The following is a 26,026-nucleotide window of genomic DNA, read 5'->3' on the forward strand; positions in this document are numbered from 1 at the left end:
TACTAATATATTATGATGTGTTATTCACGTATATATTATGATATGTGATATGGAAGTGTATATATATGTTATATGTTATGACAGGCGATGAGAGAATGTGTATATATATATGTTATGATATGCAATATAGGAATACACAAATATGTTATGACATGTAGTGTAGAAGTATACATATATATTATAAAATATGATGTGAATATGATATGAAATATATTATAAGTACTATAAATTATCCTTGCATATGTGTATTCTAATTTACTTTAAATCATAAGTTTATCTCCTTATTAGGCATCTGCCATACTAAAATGCTTTCATCGTGAAATATTTTATGTATTTTTTTATATGATATGCGGTATGAGAATACATATATATATTATGATATATGATATGGAGTTCATAAATATCTTATGATTTCCTATTACAAATATTATGAATTTTTCAAACTAATTATGGGGTCGTACATTATGAGACCATAGGAAGATGAGTTTATCATAAAAAGTATTTATTTATATATACATGCAATATAGGAGTTTATGCAGATGTTATAACGGTAAAAGCATATCATTTTATTTGTCATTTATTGATCCAGCAATGGGGAAAGCATGTCACTTTGTTTACCAATTAAAATATTTTAAATTGATCCACTTTTCCATTATGTTATTCTAGGGTAACCTTATATATTAATATGGCATTGTTGTTGGATTCCTTAATTGAATCAAATTAGTTGGATAAAAATTTTTAAATATATAAAAATTCTGCATTAAGATAAAAATCTATAAAAATTAAAATTTTATATATATATATATATATATTTCTCCCCCGCAACCCCTGCTTCTTCCCACTTTCTCCCTTACCCCTCCACCTCCCCCCTACTCTCTTCCCCCTCCCCTCTTCCACCTCTCACTCTCGTACTTCCACCTCCTCCCCCACTCTCCTCCTTTTTCTCTCCCTCGCCTCCTCCACTTCCCCCTTGCCCTTGGTCTCCACCAACTCCATTCCTCCTCCCCCACCTCCTGTTATTTGACGGATGTCACTCGACAATCCAACATATGTAGATAAGGGCATCACTCTTCAATGCTACTCGTCGCTCGAAGAGAATGAAAAAGGAAAAAAAAAAAAATGAACATTTACAGAGAATCTTTAGAATATTAAAAATTTTAAAAATGAGATTGTAAATAACAAAGAGGGGGTTACAAATAAAAATCTCTAATAAAAAATATGTAATTTATCGAAAAAAATTCTCATAATCACTTTTTATTAGAAAGCACCCCTCTATTGAAAATTTATCATATATCTATTTTTTTTCTAAATTTTAATTTATCCCTAATCTTTGTAATTTTTCTGTAACTATTTAAACTGATTTACATCAATGTATCTTTATAATATTTTCCTCTTCCTAAGCCTTGTTTCTCTTCTCCGCCTCCTCTCACTTCTCTTCGGTTGTCTTCTTCTTCTTCTCTGCCACCTCCCCTTCTTCTACCACTTCTTCCTCCTCCCCTTTTGCTACCCCTATCATTGCATAACTTTTCATAGCTATAAATATGATTAATTGGTCCCATGTTCCTAAATTAATAAATGGGGATACTTACCTTTTAGTTAATTTTGCTCGCTAGGGCTCTTTCCCAAACTTGGGGAAGTATCTTTTTCTTTTTTAAAAAAATAGATCAATTATTTCTTTATCCCTAATTTTAATAATATTTTCTTAAAATTTTGAATTAGCTTGATTAATGAATCCATTCAAAATTTTCTAAATGGTCGTCCCTCCTCCTCCTCTATCACCTCCTCCCTTCACGCCTTCTCCTCCACTACCCTCTCAATCTACTCACTCCCCCTTCCCTGCACTCCTCTATCTCCTTCTCCTCCTTCCCTCTACCTTCTCGCTCTTCTACTCCTCCTTCCCTTTGCCTCCACCTTCTCACTCTCCTCTTTCTCCTCACCTTCTTCTCTTCCTTCTCCTTCTCTCCTTTTCCTCTTCTATTGCTAAAGTTTTCATAATTATAAATGTGGATAACTAGTCCCACATTCCTAAACCAACAAATTAAATAATTTTGTTCATTGGATGCCCTCTTCCTCCTCTGCCTTCTTGTTCTCCCCCTTCTCCTACTTCGCCTCCTCCTACTCTTACTCATCATTCCACTCCTCTTTCTGCTTGTCCTCATCCTCCTCTTTCGCCTCCCTCTCCTCTTCGCCCTTCACCTCCACCACCTCATCCTCCTCATTCTCATAATTTATACACAAGTCATTATTACACTTCAAAATGAATTAAAATTCATTCATTCATCCAACTTATAAAATGTGTCAATTTCAATAAAAAGAATATTAAATTCATCATGAAATGAGAAAAAAAATAGTACAACCATTGTTAGAATTATGTTTAAGTGGAATTATCAAAATTTAAGATAGTTTCATAAAACTTGATTTCATTACACAAAGAAACAAATTGAAATAATTTTATGCATTGAACATATTAAAAAAATGCCAATTTTGATAATAATTCATCATAAAATGAACAAACCAATACAACCATTGTTTGAATTATGTTCAAGTAGAATGATGAAAATTTGAGAAAGTTTGATCCAAGTTGATTTTGTTACACTAAAAAGGAAATTGAAATAATTTTGTGCACAACATATAAGAAACATGCCAATTTTGATTAAAAAAATCCTAAAGTTATCATAAAATGAAAAAAAATCATTACGATTCTCGTTAGAATCATGTTCAACTAGAATTATAAAAGCTTGAGATGATTTGGTCAAAGTTAATCTGTTAGACTAAAAAATAAACTCAAAATGTTTTTGTTGAAAGAACTTGCCTAAAAACATATCAAATTGGATAATCAATTATTTCAAATTCAGCATAAAATAGACATAGTAATAATGGTTTTCCACCGATGTACCAGTTATCTTGTCATTGAGCTTGGTGTTTATTGATCTCTTATCCTTACTGGTTTTCCTTCAACATCACCCCATATCTTCCGTTGCCTCATGCACAGACTATCTCCTGGCAAAGCATTTTTTGTTTCATAGAGTTCCACCAAGCTTGTATGGACGACATTGAGATGCATCTCGGTCTTCATAGAAAAATTCGTTAGCGGTTTCAGATGAGCAATTGTTGCGCCATGCTCTCATCGGACAAATACCACAACATCTCAATCTTAATAGAAAAACTCTCTAGCGCTTCTGGATGAGCAATCGTTACGCCATGCCCTCACAGGACAAATACCACAACATCTGAGTCTTAATAGAAAACCTGGCTAGTGCTTTCAGATGAGCAATCATTGCATACCTCGGTCTTATGCAGCAGATAATAAAAAGAAACCCAAATTTGATCTTCCATGCGAAATAATTCTTCACGTGTATGGCCACAATTGAAATCTCTTGCTGTTATATGATTGCAACTCTCACCGGTGCACTACTCGTCTCACACGAGGAAGCTGATGTGGAATCTGTTAAGGCAATAATGACAAATTTATCCTTTGCTCATGATAAAATTATGAAGTGGCAATATCTATCACTGGTGACTGCCAAGAAGAGTAAGAGAAGCTCCGCAATATAGTTGCTCCCATCTCAAAAATACTTTTACAGAATTTCATAGGAAAATTGGAGCCTACAACTCTGTTGTATGTTTTTGTTATGAGTATCTTTCTTACCTGATGTGAATTCGCAAATCATCTTCGGAAGTTAAAAATAAACATGATTGAGCTATAAAGCACTTGTGCCAACTACTTGCCATCTCCTTCAGAAAGGTGCTAATAACATCTTCAGACAAGTTTAAAAAAAAAAAAAGCAGGCTGCTGACTGTGGGAAAACTATGACAGCGGCAACGTTAAGGATTGATTGGAATGTGGTCTCCCAGTCACATATGAGCACTCTTATGATACTGCTTGCATTTCCCTAAAAGGTAATGCTCCTTTAGTAGAAGTTTTAAAAGAAATTTAATGGTGGCCAACTATATAGAAATAAGTTGCTAACTCTGTTTCTAATCCTTTAATCCATGGGTTAGAGAAACTAGAGCAACGACATCAAGTCAGACGACCAAGACTTTCTACTCCCAAATAGATTTGGGAGCAAATAGCCATTGTTACTGGTTTCATTTAATCTCAAAAAGATTAAGATGTGATTTGCGTAACCAAAGAACTGGCTATCAACATCTGCACATGTCAATTTAAGGTCCAAAACGCTTGATGTCATTGCATATTCCAGCAACAGTGGTCAGTTTACTTGTGGCTAGAAGAAAAAAAAAAAAGTTCACTGATGACAGTCTTCTTCTAGCTATGGTAAACAAGGATGATAAAAATTACAAAAGCCTGTTTTGGATACTGTACAAAAAAGAAATCTTATATTACACAATTGTAATTTAAAATAATTTTGTGCTTACTCTTAAACAACTTACAACAGATTACCAGATATATTATTAAAAATCACAAGAAAAGCCACTACATACCAGAAGCTGGTGAGATTTTGTTTCCTAAGCTATAATGTGTTCCTGTTTTCTTTGACATGGCCATTAGGTACACAATCTTCATCAGAGCGTACACACTGCAAGGAAAAGAATGACAATAAAAATATGACGGTACAAGAAGCCCATGGCTACAAATGATATAAGAGGAATTACAAGCAGTGTATAGACAGATATAAGCAACATACCCTGACAACAAGCTAAAGTTATAGAATCTATGGTTGCAATACTTGTCCAAGAAATTGCATTACATAAAATAATCAGCTGAAACAGAACTCCCAAAATTCTATTAACAAAAACACACAAGAAATTTGATTTATTTTCTCAACAATCGGGAGTTCAGTCAGAACCAATAACCAAATAGTAATCATTATGTTCGCATCAAATGTTATGGTAATTTTTAAAAGTTCAAACTTGTGAAACTTCTCATTGAGCTAGCCTATTCCAAACAGATGGGACGTCACAGCTTGTTATTGTTGTATACTTCTCGTTCAAGAAAAATAATTATACTTAATACTGGAAAAGATTTACCCATCTTGAAATACATGTAACAAGCCACTTCAACAATTAAAATTAGTGCTCAAACAAAAGATCTCATATATGCCTTGAAGAAAATGGTGATGGTTATCAACTCTTAAAAATATTAGATACAGGGGAGGAATACCATTCTCTTAAAGAACAATAAAGGGAAAAGGTCGATTACATGCCACCAAGAATAGATCCAAGGAAAACAATTCAGAAAGGAAAAAATGGCATCATATTCCTTACGGAAATATTTCGATAACTTGATCGGATAACTGCATCATGTGAGACAGCAATGCAGATAAACATAATTATTTTTTTTCCACTGTTGAAGACAAGCTTAATATGTACTGCGGCCAGCCCTATTACCCATCATAAATGAAAGATGCCCAAAGGTGGAGCACTCAAATATGCAAGAGACGAGTAAAGGCAAGCTACACTTGGTTGATCCACATTAAATAATTCCAGCACTGTTTCCTTGATCTTCAAAGATTTAAATATGCTCCTCACTGAAAATGTATATATGTGTACAAGATTTGGAAGTCTCAAAAGGTATATATATGTACATTAGATTTGCCTGAGTAAATTTCCATTGTAATTGCGACTTTAAAGTTCTAAAACACTATCCATATATGGATACAATCCCCTTTAAAGTGTCTGGCTTTTATTCATCATCTATCATAATATATGAACAAAATTGGGATAATTAAGTGAAATAATAAATACTAAAAAACTCTTTTTTATGGTGAATCGCGGTAGGAAAGTATTGTCCTAAAAGGCTTATTGAACTGCTCCCAGGTAACAAAATTCTATTGTTCTTTGTGGCTTCTATTTTTTTATTTTAGTAGTCAACCAAGCATATGTTTTACCTTCTAAAATAAAGATGTGGTCACTATCTGTTCCTTAGTGCATCCAATGGCCTCACAGGTCTTCTACCTGACAAAACCATCATCCCATAAGGGATCAGATCCACCATCAAAAGCAGAGAGGCCAAGTTGCTTGAATCACTAGTCTGGAGTTAACACCATGATTAGCTCAGTATGGCATACTCCACGATGTTGTCATTCCTGTAGCTGAAAGTATTACCTCATGCCATCTAGAACTTCATGAATATTTTGATGTGCATGCACAGCTTCAGGGCTGCCTGCAAGGTCGCTTGCTAGATTCAATGAAGTCTATGGAGGTTGAGAATTTTTTTTAAGACTAAGATTGCTCATGCAGAACTTAGAGAATCAGAGGAAGCTCATCATTCAGGTTCAATGGAGGAACTATAAGGCTGCATGAAGCAGTGGGATTATGTCCACTAACTCTACCACCTTAAGCAGTAATCTTCCCTACAATATTACAACCAGATAATCACATACAAGGTTCTAAACTTATGATAACAAATCATACAACCTAATACACACAAGCTCATATCCATGGTCTGATAGCATAAAAGATTGTCGTTCCCCGAATTCAAAATCCACATAACAACAATATAAAAAAACATTACAATCTTCACAAGAATATCAAGAGTAAACAAAACTAATCCAGCTTATTAATAAAATAATATTCATGTCTTCTTTGTCACAATTCAAATATTCAATGACTAATTGTCTCTAACCGAAACACAAATATTAAACATCTTAGATGCTGCTACTAGCGGTAAACGATGATCTTTTCTCCTTTGAGTCTCGTATATTTTGCTGTCAAAAGACTACCCTGAAAATATAATACATAGATATAGTTCACCAATAGTAGGGATCTTTGAAAATTTTTAAAATCCAGAATACAAATCTTTTTTAATCAAATGCATCAATTAATAAATTAAAATATCATATATATAATCATATTGTTTATCTAATATATACATAAATCTCATGCAATATAACATCATCTCACATGCATAATCGTCAAACATCTAGCATCATCAGTCAACAAAGACTGTCAGATGCTCTCCCGACAGTTGATGGAACGGTTTACCTCCTCAAAATGATTTTTATTCTCCACAAAATGATAGTTGATGAACCACACTCTCAACAACTTATGGAGTGGTATCTCTCATCCGTCAAGATCAAGACATGTTCCTTCCAAAGGCTCATGGACAGCTCGATAATAATTAAACTGAATCATACCACTAGTACTAGCCACTATGAAACAAATGTGAAAAACTATCATCATCACATATCATATTTGTTATTTTTCATTTACATGGTCAAACAACCATTCATTTATTCATCACATAATACATCACGAACTACCAGTAATGTCAAAGGCGTTAGGTGCTCATCTCAACGAATCAAGGCACTCGCCAATATAAAGATTAGGGGCTGTCAGGGAGAGAAAGATGCAGAGAAGGGGGGGTTTGTCAAGGGGAGGGGGGGGTTTTCAATGATGAGGTTGGTATACGGGGAAGGGTGGGATAGGGACAAGATGTGTGCTAGGGAGAGAGAGAAGCACGAGGGAGAAGCGACGACCAAAACTAGCAAAGTGATGGGGGAGGAGGCAGGGCCGCAACGGCTCTACTAGAAAGAGCGAGAGAAGAGGGACTATCAGGGGAAGAACATAGGGGACGAGTAATGACTGATACCAATAGAGGGTCGGAGGAGAAATGGCGATTGATTACCAAGGGAACGAGGGGGGCGGTGGTTGGGGGTAGACGATGGAGATGGATGCCCAAAGCCAATTGAGAAAAGCGGAGGGGAGAGGCGCACCACCAAGAGGGGGGGGGGAGAGAGAGAGAGAGAGAGGTATCGTCACTCATGAGATGGGAGGCACCACCTATGGTTTGCCTACCGACCATCGACTACCTTGCACATAAACCTAGCCATGGTTCAATAACTGAGAATCGAACTGATCAAAACTAGAACCAGAATCGATCAATAATTCCATGATTCTGAACCAAACCGATCAATTTCAGTTCCACCCTATAACTAGAACTAGGCCGAAAAGAAGAAAAAAAATTAAGACAAACAGGTTCTATAGTTTAGCGGTTAGCACTTTAGAATTTGAATCTAGTGACTTTGGTTTAAAATAAATTCGGGTGGCACCATTTTATTTTTTTTCATTGTTTTCCTCATCTTTCTCATCCTCCCCTCGTCTGCCCCCCTCTCCCCCTCCTTCGCTCATGCTAGAGATTGCATAGGCTTCTGACGCCATCCGATTCCCCTCCTCCTGCCACTATACTTTCTCCCAGTTCCCTAACCTCCTCTTCGTTGTCGTCACGGCCCCTACTGACGCCCTCCCCTCCTCCCGCTCCCATGTTGAGTCTACCCTCGCCTCTATCGCAGTAAACCCTACTTGTGTCATCGTTGCCCACGACCACCTCAAGCACCTCTCCCTCTTTATGTGTTGCGTGTTCACCGCCTCCACCCTCCCTGTTAGCTACCTCATTGATGCTCGCAATTAAGCAGGGAGGATCATTGTTGGTTGCCTTACACACACGAAGAGGAGGATCACCAATGGGGTCACTCGTAGGGATCAGGTTTCCAACGGTATCACGGGTTTTGTTTTAGATCAGGCTTGGTTTGGTTAGACTACTGTTGATCTAACCAGGATTGGGTCTAATCAGGTTTGAACCTGCTTGATCTGGTTCAGGTGCTCACTTGAGCCACCCAATACCTGGACCATGCCCGATTAGAACCTAAATCGAGAAAATTGATTCTCGCCTCGCCTCACCCAGGCACCTAGGTGAGCAGCCGAGCACCATTAACGACCATGTTTATTATAGGAATCCATGATATGTTTTTAAATGCATGACTTCTATACCGGCAAGGAAGTGCCAAATGAAAAATATTAACAAATTGAAATCATTAATAATCATAAATATGTTTTTAAATGCATCACTTTTCAATCATTAATAAGTGCCCTCAAGACATAACAACAAAACAAACGGTGCAAGGCCTCCATGACCATGTGAAAATCAATAATCAAGTCAGATCTATAAAAGTTGAACAAAAATTTGAGCCAACATAAATTAATTTCGACCACCGCACAAGGATGCGCACTCTAGGTCGTGTTTGCTAAATTGCCCATTGGATCATGCCTGCACAAAAAGTCAGGCACATGATAACCCATTTGCACCTTGTCATGGTTGGATCAACCTAGTACAAGCCAGACAAGTTCATGTGCTTGAGCCGCCTAGCCCAGATTAATGTGGTCAATGTGGCAACACCTAGTTATAATGGACTGCTCAACATCGAGAACCAGATCCCCGCTCCAACTGTTTCGTGGCCTGGGCTGGCCTAGCCAGCACCCCACTTAGATCGGATCTAGGTCCGCCTGCATAGGCTGGAGTAGAAGTCACAGTCTCTTTGGAATCAGTCAGCACCCAAACTGGGTCTAACCCATTCTGGACCTATGCTTGTGTCAAGTATGACCCGCACTCACGCTAGGTCTAACGTGCATCAAACCTATGTCGGCATCATGTTTGGCTCACACAAGAGCTGGGTCTAGCCAATAACCTAGGCCTGACTAGACTGGGGTTTGGACAAAGCACTCTTTTCTTATACAGATTATTCCAAAATTCAAAAATTAATAGTCAAAGATAGTTTCTTGCCAAATAATCTACAAATCATGTAACAAATGAATAACATTAGTCTAGTTTATTAATCATCAATCCATAATGCAAAACTTGATAACAATTGAATTTAAAAATTAAATCAATAAAAAATTAGAATATGGAAATAATTCTCGAAATTAAAAAAAATCATGAATAGTCACATAATTAAAAGCATATAGAACAGAAATTAGTGACATACTATCAACATCAATTTAAATTCAACATCATGTCCAAAATCTAAAGCATAACATCATTGCCATAATTTTGTTTTTTATTTAAACTAAATTCATGTTTATAAGATACAATTTCCAATCTTAGATGCACTTTCATAGGTATTGTATTTACTTAGAAGTTGGATAAAGTTAGATAAAGCTGAAAAGGTTCCTATATGCACTTTAGAAGTTAGATCAATAAATAAAGCTAAGCATCTCTTTGCTTGGTCAAGTAAACAAGTAAAGCCAGCCAACCAACCAGAGTTTCTTGGTAAGTGTGCATCAGCAGCAATCACAAGCAAAAAGGTGGAACCACACTTATTTAGAGCATAGGCATGCTGCATCAATGACAAATATATTGAAGATGCATGACATTCACATGATCCAGTTTTCATCTTATATATCTATTCATGTAACAAAACAAAATCTTGTGCAGCACCTACTGAACTTATTCATCTATTCATATATCAAATTGCATTATAAAAAGGTAAAAGGCATATTTTAAATTATAACAAATCTTTTATCTGCCTATGAGCACATAGTGAACTTTTGAAAATAGAAAAACTGACAAGAAAGCAAAGCATAGTCGAAAGCATGGGAGGCAGTGATCCTACCATTCGTTTGCTTATGTAGGGATGTATCTTAGATGAAAACCCTGATGGACTCTCATTCTCATGAAGTTTCCTCTTCTCCAGTTCAAATTCTTTTCGAGATTCCTTCCTGGTACCTGCTTGCCAAACTCTACCAAAATTAGGAAGCCAGTTAGCATCACAACTTTTTGGAAGAGTCTCTCCCCTCTTCTCCATCTCAAGCTCAGCTCTTCTTTTATCTGCCCATGCTGCTCCCACACGTTTTGGATTCAGCTTTCTTGACTTCCCAGTGCTAGATGATGGAAGCGCAAGTCTATAAACATTTGGATCGTTATTTGCCATATTTTCTTCACTTATTTCTAACCAAGGAGGTGGAGCACCAGTATGCATATTTGCTTGACAGGCTTCAGCAGGCAATGATATTGGCGTGAAATTCTGCAATACTATACACCAGAAGAAAATGATAGTTTTCAGCAACTACAACAGGTATATTCCTGATAACCAAGACAATTTTTAAGAAAAAATATTCTGGAACAATAAATACCCTCGTTGGAGCCCCCATTAGAATCAGTCCTTTGATCCTGATGCACAAAAGATAACATCAATATTTTTCTACATACAGATTAAGTTTACAGAGGCAATATAATATGAGGCATTAAGTAAGCAATTATGATCTTAGATCTATAGCAAGTGCACATTAGAGTGTCTCCTACAGCTTTTTAACCAATTCTCCCAAAAGTTCAAATAATTTGCAAAAAAAAATTCAAAAACTTGATCTACAAACAAAGGTATTAGACGGATGAAAGTTCTTGAAAAAAGGACATGAAAGGACACATGAAAGTTCTCAAAATGAAAAATAGAATAGGTGAAATGGTTCCAAAATTTATCACTAATATTGTAATACTTTAAACGCCAACACATGTATTAAAAAGAGAAATGAACATTTGATTGCATATATCAGCCGACTATATCAGCGTTTTTTTCTGCATATAAGAAAAGGCCAAAAAAGCATCAAAATGTCAAATTACTGGGAGAAAATTTGACCGCACACTAGAGAACTAATGTTACTAGATGTGGATAGAAAATAACAGGTTAACAAAGAAGAACAGAAAAATCAAAGATAACTGTTGGTGGAGTAGTGAGATACAAAAAGCTATCAGCCAAATAATATGTTAGTTCAGGAAACTTCAGAATACCAACAACCTTATAGATAAAAATTACCAGACAAGAAACAAAAAAAGAATCAGCAAAACAACATTTAAGGCCTGTAATACTACTCTTTACTCAATTTTAGCACTAGAGATGAACAGTATGACATATGGAGTTGATAATTGAGGGTAAGGGAGACTAGCCATTTAGGTTGAGTACAATGCATAACCATGAAGCCTGAAGGATTCTGATGAAACTTGAAAGCAAATTAGACCGAGAACAATTATGAAGGAGATCTAGACTTGGCGGTGCTTTCTTTTGCTAGAGAATATTTTGCTGTCTGCATAACCGATGCATTTATCTCAAAGGGGAGTTCAGACACTTCTGGATTTGGATTCAATCATTGTTGAGTGAACAAAGCCAAGTCAGTAGCCCACTTGAGAGATGTGTGAAACCTTAAGCGGCCAAGAAATGGATGTGTGCCAAACTGATTTAGGACTAAAAAAAGGCAGAACATGGATCCATACAGGAAGAAGATATTTTTCATGATTCAGTAACAAAAGTCATGATGATAGTAAGAGCTAGATGATAATAAATAAATAGATTGTAGGTTTGTTAAAAGCAAAGTTTATAAAACGGAGATATGGGTTGGTACAAGCTGGTTTATTCTGGAACACACCCCAATATAAAATGAATAATTTTGAAAATCATCTTAGTTCTATGCCAAGAATATAGATTACAGAAATCTTTGCTTAGCAAGATTTACAGATGGAAAAGATTACTGACAAGAGTGAATAGAGTGGGTTTTGCTGGCTAAGAAAAATATGTAATAGAGTTCAAGCAATCATTAGCAGTGTCAAAGGAAGAATTGTAAACTTTGGAAAAGAAGAGTCAATTAATTACTAGTGTCCAAACAATGATTAAACCAAATGACTCTCCGGCAAAAAAAAGTTTATTCCGGCATCAACCTGAAACTAAATGTTAATTTGCACTGTAACCAAATAGCAGACTCTATTTACTGATAATTATTTTAATTTTGGAACAATGGTTCTGACTTAAACAGAGAAAAAACTGTAGAAGAAAAGGGTTCCCAAATAAGTAGAACAGTCAGTGAACCTTTGATTTCAACAAGGCCCAAAAACTTTAGTTTTGAAATTTTCACTATTTTATGATCAGTTCCCTAAAGAAGATTTGAAAATTGGTAGCCAGTATTCAGCAATTTATGCTAACAAACATGGAAATAAGAGAAGTTAAAAGCATAAAACAAGAGAAAAACAGAGTATATTCAAGAAAAAAATGAAATGAGTGCAAAAAAAACATTTACATGCTTAATCAGAAATTAAATGTATTTTGTTGATCGTCTCTTTGCCAGAGCTTCTTTCAGATGTCCACCCTTATCAATTTAGAAAGCATGAAATTTTATGCCTTTGATTTGATTACGCAACAATCATTATGATAAAATGAACTGAAATGAAGAGTCAACAGTGAAAGGATGGTATCTATTAGGTATAGTTTGCCATACTTGGACACAAATTGATAATAAGTCGATAATACTGATTGGAGTCGACACAAAAAAGCTTGAAGGATTCACTTTTGGCTACCATTTAGTGATCAATATCAGGCTCGTGATCAGATTGGATGATATAAACAGGCATGCGTCACATACCCTTGACTGCAAATAGGATCATCATATAGAATTTTCTAGGATTGACTAAGTATTCGATATAGGTTGACGGTATTAGATATTTACTATAGAAATAAAATAAGAAAAAGATAGTAGAAAAAATTACTAGGACTAGATGGTGGAATTTTAAAGATGATAATGTAAATACTTTCAAGAATAAGATGAAAAGAAAGATGACTTCAAACTTAACTAAAGATAATATTAATATTATTTGGACTACGATGACTAATAAGATTATGGGTTTAACAAAGAGATTCTTGATGAAACTAAAGGTAGATATGTAACCTTAAAAGAGAGTTGGAGGTAGTGTAAAGAAATTCAAAAAACTAATTTTTATCAAAAGATCATGATTTAAAGATTGATAAAATAATAATAATGAGAAAAAAATTTAAAAGATATAAAGAATCTAAAAAAGAGGCAAAAAAGCAATTAGTATGGTAAGATACAAAGTTTATGATAATTTTTATAATAAATTAAGCACTAAAGATGATAAAAAAACATATATCAAATTGCAAAAGCCAGGAAAAGAAAGTGTAAGAATTCAAAAAACATTATATGCATTAACGACGAAGAACAAATAATACTTGTTAAAGATAACGAGATTAAAGAAACATGAAAATTTTATTTTTATAAATTATTTAATGAATATTCCAAACAAGACTTAGATTTAACGATAAATAATAGAGGTAAATTTAATAATCATAGATTTATTCATAAAATTAGAGCTAATGAAGTAAAAGACGCAATAAAGATGAAAATAACTAAAAGTGTGGGGCCTAATGGTATCCTTATTGAGGTTTGGAAAAATTTAGGAGACAAGAGAGTAACTTAGTTAACTAGCTTATTTAACAAAATCATAAGATTCAGAAGGATACCTAATGAATGAAGAAAAAGTTTTTTAGTGTCAATTTTCAAAAATAAGGGTGACATACAAAATTGTTCAAATTATAGAGGAATTTAAATCATGAGTCATACTATGAAACTCTTGAAAAGAGTTATCGAAAGTAAGATAAGGCTTGAAACAAATATCTCTAAAAATCAATTTGGTTTTATGCCTCGAAGATCAACTATAAAAGATATTTATTTATTAAGATAATTAATGAAAAAGTATAAGGAGAAAAAGAAAGATTTGCATATGGTTTTTATTGACTTAGAGAAAGCCTATGATAAGGTTCCTAGAGATTTATTATGATGGGTTTTAGAAAAAAAAAAAAGACGTGTTCACTAATTATATTTATGTTATTAAGAATATTTATGATAATGTAGCTACTAGTGTTAAAACTATAGGGAGTATGTCTAGTGAGTTTCCTATTAACATATGATTAACACCAAGGATCCGCATTAAGTCCCTACTTTTCATATTAATAATGGATAAACTTATTAGTCACTTACATGATAGACCTTCCTAGTGTATATTATTTACTAATGATATCGTCTTAGTTAATAAGAGCCTAAGTGGAATTAATAATAAACTTGAGCCTTGGAGGCAAGCTTTAAAAACTAAGGTTTTAGATTAAATAGGACAAAAACTAAATATATAAAATATAATTTTAGTGATTCTAGAAAAATACAAGAGAATATAGTTAAATTGGATGGACAAAAAATCTCTTTAAGTAAAAGTTTTAGGTATCTTGAATCAATTATTCAATAAGTTAAAAAGATCAATGAAGATATTATTCATAAAGTCAAAACAGGATGGTTAAAATGATGAGGGGAGTCAAGAGCCTTTAGTGATCATCTAATACCTTTAAGATTAAAAGAAATATTTTATAAGACAGTTATAAAACCAACAATACTCTATGGATTTGAGTGTTGAGAAATTATAAAAAAAACATATACAAAATGTTTATTTTGTCGGGATGAGAATGTTAAGATGGATGTGTAGAGCTACTAAAAAAGATATGAAAAGAAATACTTTTATTCATGAACAATTAGTTATCACTTCGATATATGATAAGATAAGAGAAAATCGTTTAAGATAGTATGAGAATATGCTGAGGAGACCTCCAGATGCGATAGTCAGAAGAGGTGAAATAATTAATGTTAATGTTATGAAGAAATAAAATAAAACCTTAAAAACTTTAATAAAAACTATAAATAAAGATTAAATACTTTGAACTTAAATAACATATGGCTTTTTATATATTTCAATGACAGCAAAAGATCCATGTAGCCAACCACAAGTAGTTGAGACTTACGGTTTTATTGTTGTTGTACTAAGTATTCAAGATTAGGTAGAATAGGCACAACAGTTGATATCATACGGAATATGCCAATATCCACCAGGACTTATTCGAATAGCTAGAAATTTTGTTGCATTAATCATGGATTAATTAGAAACAACTCAATTCTAACCGGATCAACCAAGTATCAACTAGAATCAATAACAATTGATCATAATCCACAAGGATCATTCAGGATGGATGGCATCAACTATAATTGACCAAGATCAATCAACATTGGTTAAGATTGATTAATCCTTACCAACTATAGTTGATCAAGACCAAACCAAGAGATTCTTAAGTGGACAACTTAAATTAATCCCGACCAATTAACATCAATCACCTTGATTTTGGTATGAAAAATAAAATTCAGTATAGTGAAGCATCTCTAGCCCCAATAGTCAAATTTTGAAACTTTGATTTGTGCTAATAAAATGATGAACCAAAGTTGCCAAGCCCCTACTGGTTTATGGAAAGGAGAAACCTACAGCAGAGACAATGTAGTTATCTAATGCAAGACAATATAGAAAACTGTCCCTTGACATAGGACAATTTGGAGCTCTGGACCAAATCAAATTGTGCAACAAAAACAAAATCAAATTTAAAGGACTAAGAGATATCTTGAGACCAATAAATATAGACACTTGAAAGGAATTAATTTCCTGGAAAAAGCACATCCAAACCTATAATAGGTAATTGTTAATGCACCCCTTAATTAATGAGCACAGATTTGTGAAGATTTGAGATTTCAAAACCCACATCCCACCTTCCCTGCCACTAGGTGCAATTGGCCTTCTGCACATCCTTTCTATTCTTCATTCTCCACTATATTTTTCCTATTTTCTTTCCTTTACATTGCTGCTACCACCTAACTTCAGACATCCCCAAGAGTTGATTAAAACTATCAGCGGTAGATTTACTTCAGTTGTTTTAACATGAAGAAATTACTTCTGTAGGTTCCTGTCTTCCAGTGATCAGGCAACAAATCATCCAGAATTATTGTCAATAAATGATGAGATCTACCAAATTTAGACCCACCTTCAAATCCCCACGAATGCAAATCAATCATACTTTGGTTTGGAAAAGATTGAGAAAAACTTTGGGTTGACACATTATCAGTCAAATGTCCAGTGAAAGCCTCCACATTATCACCATAAGATTTCGATAAAGGTTATAAGTCTAAATTGCAGAAAGTTTATATTTTTTGTTTAAAAACATCTATCCTATGAAATATGTTCTAAAAGGTTATACTTGGTGGTGGCCTGTTGCTTTGCTTTGTTCTCATCTAAGAAGCATGAACATGACACAACGTGTACATGACGACAGTGATTTAAAAAACGGTATGCGTCAAAAGACGTCAAGGTCCAAAAACGTCCGAGGCGCTAGGTGCTCGCTCGAGCAAAGCGAAACGCTAAAATATAAAAATATATAATATAATTAATAAATATAATTATTTAAATAAAAAATATGCTATTAAATTAAGAAAATCAGGTACAAAATCACAATAAATAAATAAATCATAATAGTATTTTTTATTTTTTAAATAAAAAAATATACTATTAAATAAATAAAAATTAATAGTATTAAAATCAAAATAATATATTATTAACCTAATAAATAAAAATACTATTATTAGTATATAGTTAGCAATATACTATTAATATATTGTTAACAGTATAGTGAGAAGACCGAGGCTACTGAGGCAACGATAGCGGTAGCACGCGACAGCCGTAGCTGAAGGGGGAGCGGCGAGCGACAACAAGAGCGGCGATAGCAACAGCGAGCAATGACAGCAGTGGCGAGCAACGATTGTGGCAGCGGCGAGCAGCGATTATGGCAGCGACGAATAGCGATAGTAGTGGCAATGGCAGCAGTAGTAAGAGAGCAACGACAGCGGAAAAGAAATCACGATCGCAAGTGTTAGGGTTGGGGAAGTCGAGGAAATCGCAAGAGGGAGCTTGATATCAGTGATTTAGTTGGTTCGATTAAACCAACTAAAGCACCGAAGACCAACCAGACCAAAAAATCTGGTTCGGTTGCCTGTTTTAACCCAGGCGCTTGCTCGAAGCGCCCAACGCTTGGGCTCAAGCGAGCGCCCAGGAGGCGCCTCTTTGAAGCGAGGTGCTTGGACATGAAGCGAGGCGCTCGGGCCTCGCCTCACCTCTCCCGAGCGCCCGAGCGCCTATTGAAATCACTGCATAGCGACACATCATTTTTTAAAAAATAAAGATACGAACACAACGAGAACATGTGTATTTTTTAATATATATATACACACGATTAATATGAGTTTTAGTATTTATACTTATATTTTATAAGCTCAGCAATATGAACAAATAAATATCATCATACAAGTTGAAACAATTAAACTCATCTATATCTAATCATCCAAATTTGATTAAGTACATTAAATAATTTTTAATAATCACTAAGACTCATTCTGAACATCATTATCATCTTCATCCGATGATTCATCAACATCATCAAAAATATTTTTTTCTAGCTTTGCTTCATCCAAGGAAAAATGCACAACTTTAAGTACTCCAGCATCAAATGAATCAAATTTATCTCTAACAAAATCTCACGTCTTAATCTGTCCCCCTAAGCATGGTATGCAGTACCGAATGGTACCTCCCGATACGGGCGGTACGTACCGGTTCGACGGCATACTGGTACGCGGACCGCTCGATACCGCTACATTGCTAGAGTATTACACTGTAGCAGTACTACAGTGCTACATTGCTATACTGTAGTAGTGCTACAGTGCTACAGTAATGAAGAAAATATATAAAATTGTTCGATATACCAGGATGTATCGCTCGGTACGTCCTAGTGTACCGCTCGGTACACCGGTACCGTACTGTACCGAGCCAACCTCGAAACACCGGTACGGTACGGTATTGCATACCTTGCCCCTAAGTATTGCGAAGTTCTCTTGGAGAGAAGACAGAAATTACTATGAATGAATACCAAATCCTCTCATTGAAGAGTCATTTTGTTCCGTTAAGAGGATGCAGGAAAGAATAGATACTCCAATTTCTCTTGCAAAATGATGAAGAGGAAGGCTACACAAGTAATTTTAAAGCCAATTGTGCAAAGAATAATAATCAACAAAGAATCAAACTCTACCACAAAAATTAACATATTCTGCATTAACACGTGTACTCTCCTTAGTGGTTGAATAATATCTTCTTAGACATCGTAGTCTTTCTCGAGAGACCTCTAGATCTCTACGTGGGGTACTCGATTGGGATCCTCTTGAAACTATTTATCACTATAATATCTGAAATATAAATAAATAATAATAATTTTATAAATATACTTAATTATATAGCAAATATCACCAGAAATCAAAATTAATAGATACATGAGATTTAAAGAATGAGCCAAGCAATAAAGTGTAGTATTATTCTTTGTCCAACGATCAATGAGAATTTATTTAATTACATCATAGAAAGATGAAGATTCATCTGATTTCTTTCCTTCATGTCTATTTTTTTCTTTTCTTTCACTTTCTCAATCATACTATCCCATATGTCATATATTAAATGAAGACATAGTTTATCCGTGTCACAAAATCTAAACATTTCATAAATAGGTCTAGTTAAATTAAGAGTATAATCAATACTATCACACCAAATATCATCGAGCATCTTTTCCTTCACAAATCTTACTTTATCAATATTATCATCCATATAACATGATCACTAAAAACTATAGATTGAAGCCCACCTTTGATATGTTTAAACTTTTTAAGTATAATAATTGTTAAACCCATGGTTCACCTTACCGATCCGTAGCGGTGTACCGACCAACTATCGGTACAATACATACCAAGCTGTACCAAGCAATATTGAGCGTACCGACACATGATATCTGGGGCGTACCAATGTATCGCCCGTACCGGTCACATGTCAGATCGGTACGTACCAACCATACCAAGCGGTATGTCACGGTACAACAAACCTTGGTTGAGCCAAAATGTGTATCTGCTATAAAGAGTAACCAACTTCAATAAGCACAAACTCATTAAATATAGACAATCTCATTTAATGATTCATAATGAAACTTTTTATCAAAGATTCAACTGCATGCATCATATGTTAACTGATTATTTTTAATATTCTTTGCAACGTAAATACTTTTAAATGCTAAATTGAGAGTATGAACTATACAATCCTAATAATATTTATTTATTTGTTAATAAATAAAATCAATCTAGTGTTATAAAATATATTGCATGTAGATAGATCTTTAATGTGTGTTATGATAAAAAAAATATGGAGTCCAACCATATCTCAATCTAGCATTAAAAAATATTTGTACAGTAAAAGATATTGAATAAAATCTTAACATATAATGCATGCAGTTAGATCTCTGATATTGCAGGTGATGTTGCAATGATAAAAAGTTTCATTATGAATCATTTTATGACAGTGATTTGAAAAGGCGCTCGGGCGCTCACCTAGGCACTCGAGCGAGGCGAGGCCCAAGCGCCTCATTTAAGGACCAAGCGACATGCTTCAATGAGGCGTCACATGGGTGCTCGCCCGAGCCCAGGCATCGGGTGCTTCGGGCGAGCGCCTAATTGATATAAGACGATTGAACTGCTTAAATTTACGTTAGTTGGTTCAATCGAACCGTACCGCCCAGTACGGGCGGTACGTACCGGTCTGACAGGTTGTCGGTACGCGGACCGCCTGTTACCGGTCTCTACTCTTCCCTACTACTGTTAACAGTAAATATACTATTAACAGTAGCTTATTAATTATTTCTTAAAATAATCTTTATTTATTTGATTAATAATATAATATTTAGATTTTAACACTACTAATCCTTGTTTTTAATTTAATATCATATTTTTATTTAAATAATTATATTTATTAATTATATTATATATTTTTATATTTTAATATTTTAAAGCGTCTCGCTTCACTCGGGCGAGTGCCTAGCGCTTTTTAAATCATTGTTTTATGATATTGGTCAAATTTAATAAGTTTGTTTTACTGAAGTTACTCTCTATAGTTAATATACATTTTAGCTCAATAATTGTTATGCTTAAAATGTTTAAATTTATTAAAGGTGGACTTTAATGTACGGTTATTAGTGATAAGTGGTCATGTTACAAGGATGATATTGGTTAAGTAAGATTTGTGAAGAAAAATGTGTACGATGATATTTGGTGAGATAATATTAATTATATTCTTAATTTCACTGGATCTATTTATGATATGCTTAGATTTTGTGGCACGAATAAGCCACGTCTTCATTTAGTATATGACATGTAGGACATCATGATTGAGAAAGTAACAATATATATATATATATATATAAAGGAAAAAAAATCAAACGAATCTTCATCTCCATAATTTAATTTACCAAATTCTTATTAATCATTGGACAAAAAACAATACTCCACTTCATTTTGGTTTGAATGTCAGGTATAGCTTATTCTTTGAATGTTAGGACAAAAAACAATATATATAGCTTATTCTTTGAATATCAGGTATCCACCAATTTTGGTTTCTAATAATATTTGCTATATTTATGAAATTAGTTATTTTTATTTTTTATTTAAGATATTATAGTAATGAATAGCTTCAAGAGGATCTCAATCGAGTACCTCACAAAGAAATCCAAAGGTCTCTCAAGAAAAGTTAAGATCTAAGAAAACTGACAAATATTTTGAATCAAGGATTATGATTTTATATCGGGATACTCTACCCGTCCATAGCTGGACTGGTATGTATGCCAGTATCAGTATACCGACACTCAGAACACCAATATATAACGAAGAAGAAGAAAAAAAAGCTATGAAATACATGGAATAAGAGAAGGCGATGGAGGAAGTGGAGAAAGGAGGCAGATGAAGGAAGAAGCGGAGGTAGTGGAGAAAGGAGCAGGCAGATGAAGGAAGAAGAGGAGGTAGTGCAAGAAGAGGAGAAAGGAGGAATACGAAGAAGAGGAAAAGAAAAAAGATGAGGCAATGGAGGAAGAGAAGGATGATATGTACATGAGGTCCACGCGCCCAATGGGCGACTAGGAGGAAGGAGGGGCAGATGGTAGCCAGCAGCTCACAATTCCGACTCCTGACATACGAAAAAGAGGGCTCACATTCGAAGCCCTAACTGAAGCACTAACCTTTTAAGTTTTTTTCTCTAATAGATCAGTCGTCTTAATTCAGGCTCGGACCTATAAATACAGGTCAGTACAAGCCAAACTGTGTGAAATTGTAGTCCTTGTTTTAAATTACATATCCAAGTTTGATCCTGCATCAAAAATCTAGAGGACTCCATGCTGCATATAATATTCTAATAAGCATATCAATAATTCTGTTGGAAATTCTTACATCAAAAAATGAACAATAGAGAGAAAAATAATGACATTGGAGTATAATAATTGCCCACTAAAGCCTCTAACATTCTTATCAAGGAACTATTATAATTGTTGGCAAACTCTTCACCATAGGATCTCGATGTAGATTCATTTTTTCATTTTTTTTGGTTTAATCGTATTGGTTTTCTTTTGCCTTTGTAGTAGTTTAATTAGTTAGAGTTTATATTTAAATAAGTTGTGGCATACCAACTTTTCATGTGTTAAAAAGCTTCAGTGAGTAATGCACTTAAGTTTATTATACATTTAGTTCGTCATATACCTATCAAATGGATTAGGTTTTGTTAGCCTTTTAGCCATTCAAAATTCAGGATTATGTTACTGAATTTTCCCTGCAATAACATGATTAGTAAACTATAGTTCATAACTCTTTCTGAACAGCCCAAGCCTGAATGAGAAGCAACGTTGAGAGATACATGTCATAAAAGCTTCGATCAAATTCTTGTTTAAGTGCAACAAATATGAAATTTTCAAACATGAGATACATGATAAAAGAGGAAACTTACAATAACATTGCGTAGAGGCCAACCAATTAAGCTTTTTGCATTACTGGCAAGACATGAAAGATGTCCGTCTGAAATAATAAAGGCATCATCAAGAACTAACATCAACAAATTAACAAGAAGAATCTCAAGTGCATTCCCACGCAAAGAAGGAAAAAATTAATATCCTTAAAAAACAACAGAGGGCCGACCTGATAAATGCCTTGAAACACTACCAAAGACATAGGTGCCGGGAAGGCCAATATTCCCCTGTATATCCACGGACCAAGAAGTAGCAATATGTGGGATGAAACCTCCAACTGTGGATCCACTAACTGCCGGATCATGTTGATTATCATAATTCTCATTTGTAGGACATTGTAAAGGCATAACAGAATGAGAAGCATTTGAAACAAAAGAATTGATAGAATTTTTTTCAAAATTGTCCATATCACTAGAGGTAAGTGCATATTGGATATCTTTCGATGAACCGGTTGATGGTCCTATAGACCTCTCACAAGATGATGTTGTCGCATTGTTTAGAGTTTCACAGCCTTTCTCCCACTGCAATTGCAAAAACCAACCAAATAACTACTATTTTAGAGTTGAGGATGGACATATAAAGTAACCCAACAAAATTTGCTTTCCAATAGGTAAAATAACTCTAGGAAATTATGAAAACTTCAATATAATACAGAAACACAGATATTAGTATAATACAGCCTTATGAGAAGTGACAGCTACTTTGTCCTTCATACTCAAACAACAGTCAAACTGATTTCCATTGGAATATAGGAATATGTCACAATCTAACCTGAAACAAACCCATTAACTTAACACATAATGGGCCTAGAACCACGTGATCCAAGACGTCTAACCCCAACTGATGAGGAGTAGAACCATCCAACCCTGGATGCCATTACAACTACTAGTTTATAACAGGTGTGACAATTTGAACTCAGATTAAATGAATATTTGAATCCACTGAATTAGAAGCCCAGAAAACCATGAGAACTCTATTGATGGCTGAAGTATCAAACCATGGAATTCTCTATGAAGCAATGTCATCCCACCTTTTTTTTTAAAGGCGCTAGCTAGCTTAGCTATAAAGGCTTTGTCAAATCATTACAAGGTCTTGGGATCAAAATATGCTTTCAACATTTACCATTTATAAAATAAAAAGGTACTCAAAGTATGACTTAAGAAATAAAGAAAGTTGTATTTAGCTTAAAAATTGATGATAAAGCTTATAATAATCAAGCAGAAGCAAGCCACAAAGTAGCATCACATCATGCTCAGATATGCCACCTAGGACTCAGAACTTTTGCCCATTCATATGTTTTGCTGTTATGAAACAAAGTAATGTTTTGATATACACAACCAGAGTTTGTTTAAGGCCCAAATCACCAATTTCTTTGTAGATGTATAATCAACTTACATAAAACATACTGATAACCATACAAAGATATATGTGATTTAGATTTGTGTCAAATAAATTAAAATGTCTTTTTGTTCGAGTGTTTATATTCTGCAAACAGCTAAGAAATTATCCCCAAGTTCAAGGAGAAAAATAGGTGTTGTATCAGGATATAACATACAACAGAACCAAATTACAGTATAAATGCTTCTAATGGTCTTGTAAGAGAAATGTTGAAGAGTTAATGGCAGCATACAGAATAATTTAGAAAAATTAGCCTTCAACGCAGAAAGCTGATTTGTAAGGTTTGTCAGTGATGATATATCCTACACAATCCATACTTCCGAAAAGGTAAAATAAGAAATAAAATGATGCACATTGTGACCATGGCACTTGTCAAAGAGGGCCAATTAAAGTGTCCCAATTTTGCATGTTCATCAACCAATTATCAGCTTGGACTTTCCATGATAAGATATCACAGTTTTGTTTTCTTTGACTTCCTAAAATGCTACAAAGATGAAGCTTGCATGAACAATATAAATTTCTGAACTGCAAGTATGTGTTTACCAACTTCTAGTCAAAAGTCCATAAGGCTAGAAGAATTGCATATCATGTGACTTTGACTTGTATGACAAATGCTTTTTGCATTGCAAATCTTATTTACTAAAGATCTATAGACTATCAACAATCATGGTTTAGGTAGTAACTCCACCTCATGGTGTTTGTTCATGTCATAAGACAACCATTACATAATTCATTAGGTATTTATAGTTGATCAAAAATATTCTCAAAACCATATATTTGCACATGCTTTGTTGTGGTTCGCAGCTGCATCCATATATCATGCAGTACATGCCCTTCTCGATTGTTAGCTCAAATCAACACTAAATTCAACCGTATCCTCAAGCAAAAGAGAAGAGTTGGTCACCTTGAGGAGCTCCGCCTCAGAAACCCTGAAAGAATCTACCCGATCCATCCCTCCCCCATGTTTCCTCAAGAACTCCTTCAGGTTCCTCAAATGCTCCGAGCTCGCCAGATGTTTGATGGTGTTGCTACTGCAAAACATATACCCAATGATCTAATATATAAACCTTTGACCGATTATTGTTTGATACAAAGATACGATCCGAAAAAGAGAAACACTAATATAACAAAATGTAAAAATCTCGGACCTGCAGCCATCAAACTCTATTGGCGACAACCGATCTCAGATCAGTAACCCTAGAAATCACTCGACAGAGGAAGAAATATAGGAGAAGGAGAGAAGGGGTTACGAGTTACCAGGCGAAGGAGCTGCCGAGCTCGCGGAGGTCGCAGCGGCAAAAGAGGCACCAAAGGTGGTTGAGGACGGCGTGCTCAGGGCTGAGAGAGGAGGGATTACGAAGGAAGAAGCGGATGTCAGAGAGCTTCCCATGGAAGCGAGCAAGGACGGCGGCGAGGGCGCGGGCGTGGGAGGGGAAGTACTTGTGCCGGCGCCCTTGGTCGTGATTCAACCTGCACACCTCGCAAAACTCGAAATCCTGTCCGTTTTCTCCCGATGACTTCGACATCGCCTTCTTACTCGAGAAGGGCAACGCTGACTCAAGCACGGCCGTCTGCATGCAGCGGGGAGGGCGGCGGAGGCGACGGACAAGCAGAGCGCGGGGAAGGAGAGGTGTTTGAGGCAGCGGATAGAGGCGGCGGCGCGAGCAGGGTTTGCGGGGGCGGAGGCGGAGGCGTGGATGGACTCTGCCTGGGAACGGGAGGAGTGGAGGGCGTCAGCGGGGGCCGCAACGGCAACAGAGAGGAGTTGGAGGGTGGAGGAGAGGTCGGGGGACTGAGAGAGAGCAAAGTGACAGGAGGAGGGAAACCGGGTGGCGTCGCAGGCCTGGGCGATCTCCGTCGGGAGCGGAGGGAGGAGAGGGGGAGGATGAGAAAAAGGAGAAATAAAAATGGAAAAATAAAAATAAAAAGTCCGATTCGGAAACGGAGATACCCACAATTTAAATTCGGGATTTTCATTAATCTGTTTTTTTTTTTTTATCAATTTCAGCTTGGTTCTCTGGTTCGGGTCGGTTCTCGGTTCTCGGTTCCGGTTTAGACCAACTCGATTTTGATTTGAATTGGATATAGTTTGATTCGAACTCTTGTGAAGTCCTCCGTAAACTTGACTATAGTTTGATTTGAATTGGAATTGATTCCCGTTTAATTTTGAACCTTCTAAAAGAAAAAGAACGGTCAACACACAAACGGGGTTCCATGGTGGTTGTTAGCACTTTAGACTTTGAATATGGTTACTTGGGTTTAAATCCAAATGCCCTTTTTTTTTCTTTTTGTTTTTTTAAATCTAAGTGGAGAGGGCCCTTCCTATTATC

The 26,026-nt window shown here is 35.3% G+C and overlaps 1 protein-coding gene across 1 annotated transcript; it reads right to left on the bottom strand.

Annotated features, from left to right (window-relative positions):
- Positions 1-2,747: 2,747 nt before the first annotated feature.
- Positions 2,748-25,618, bottom strand: LOC103994873 (TITAN-like protein). Its single transcript, XM_009415326.3, has 8 exons — positions 24,954-25,618; positions 24,601-24,727; positions 22,468-22,819; positions 22,280-22,347; positions 10,870-10,906; positions 10,350-10,768; positions 4,444-4,538; positions 2,748-3,445 (listed from the first exon to the last, which is right to left on the bottom strand). The coding sequence occupies exons 1-7, from the start codon at positions 25,271-25,273 to the stop codon at positions 4,473-4,475; spliced, it is 1,389 nt and encodes a 462-aa protein (XP_009413601.2). The 5' UTR covers positions 25,274-25,618; the 3' UTR covers positions 2,748-3,445; positions 4,444-4,472.
- Positions 25,619-26,026: the final 408 nt, after the last annotated feature.

The sequence above is a fragment of the Musa acuminata genome, chromosome BXJ2-8 (genome assembly GCF_036884655.1).
Source record: "Musa acuminata AAA Group cultivar baxijiao chromosome BXJ2-8, Cavendish_Baxijiao_AAA, whole genome shotgun sequence".
In the NCBI taxonomy this organism is placed as follows: Eukaryota; Viridiplantae; Streptophyta; class Magnoliopsida; order Zingiberales; family Musaceae; genus Musa; species Musa acuminata.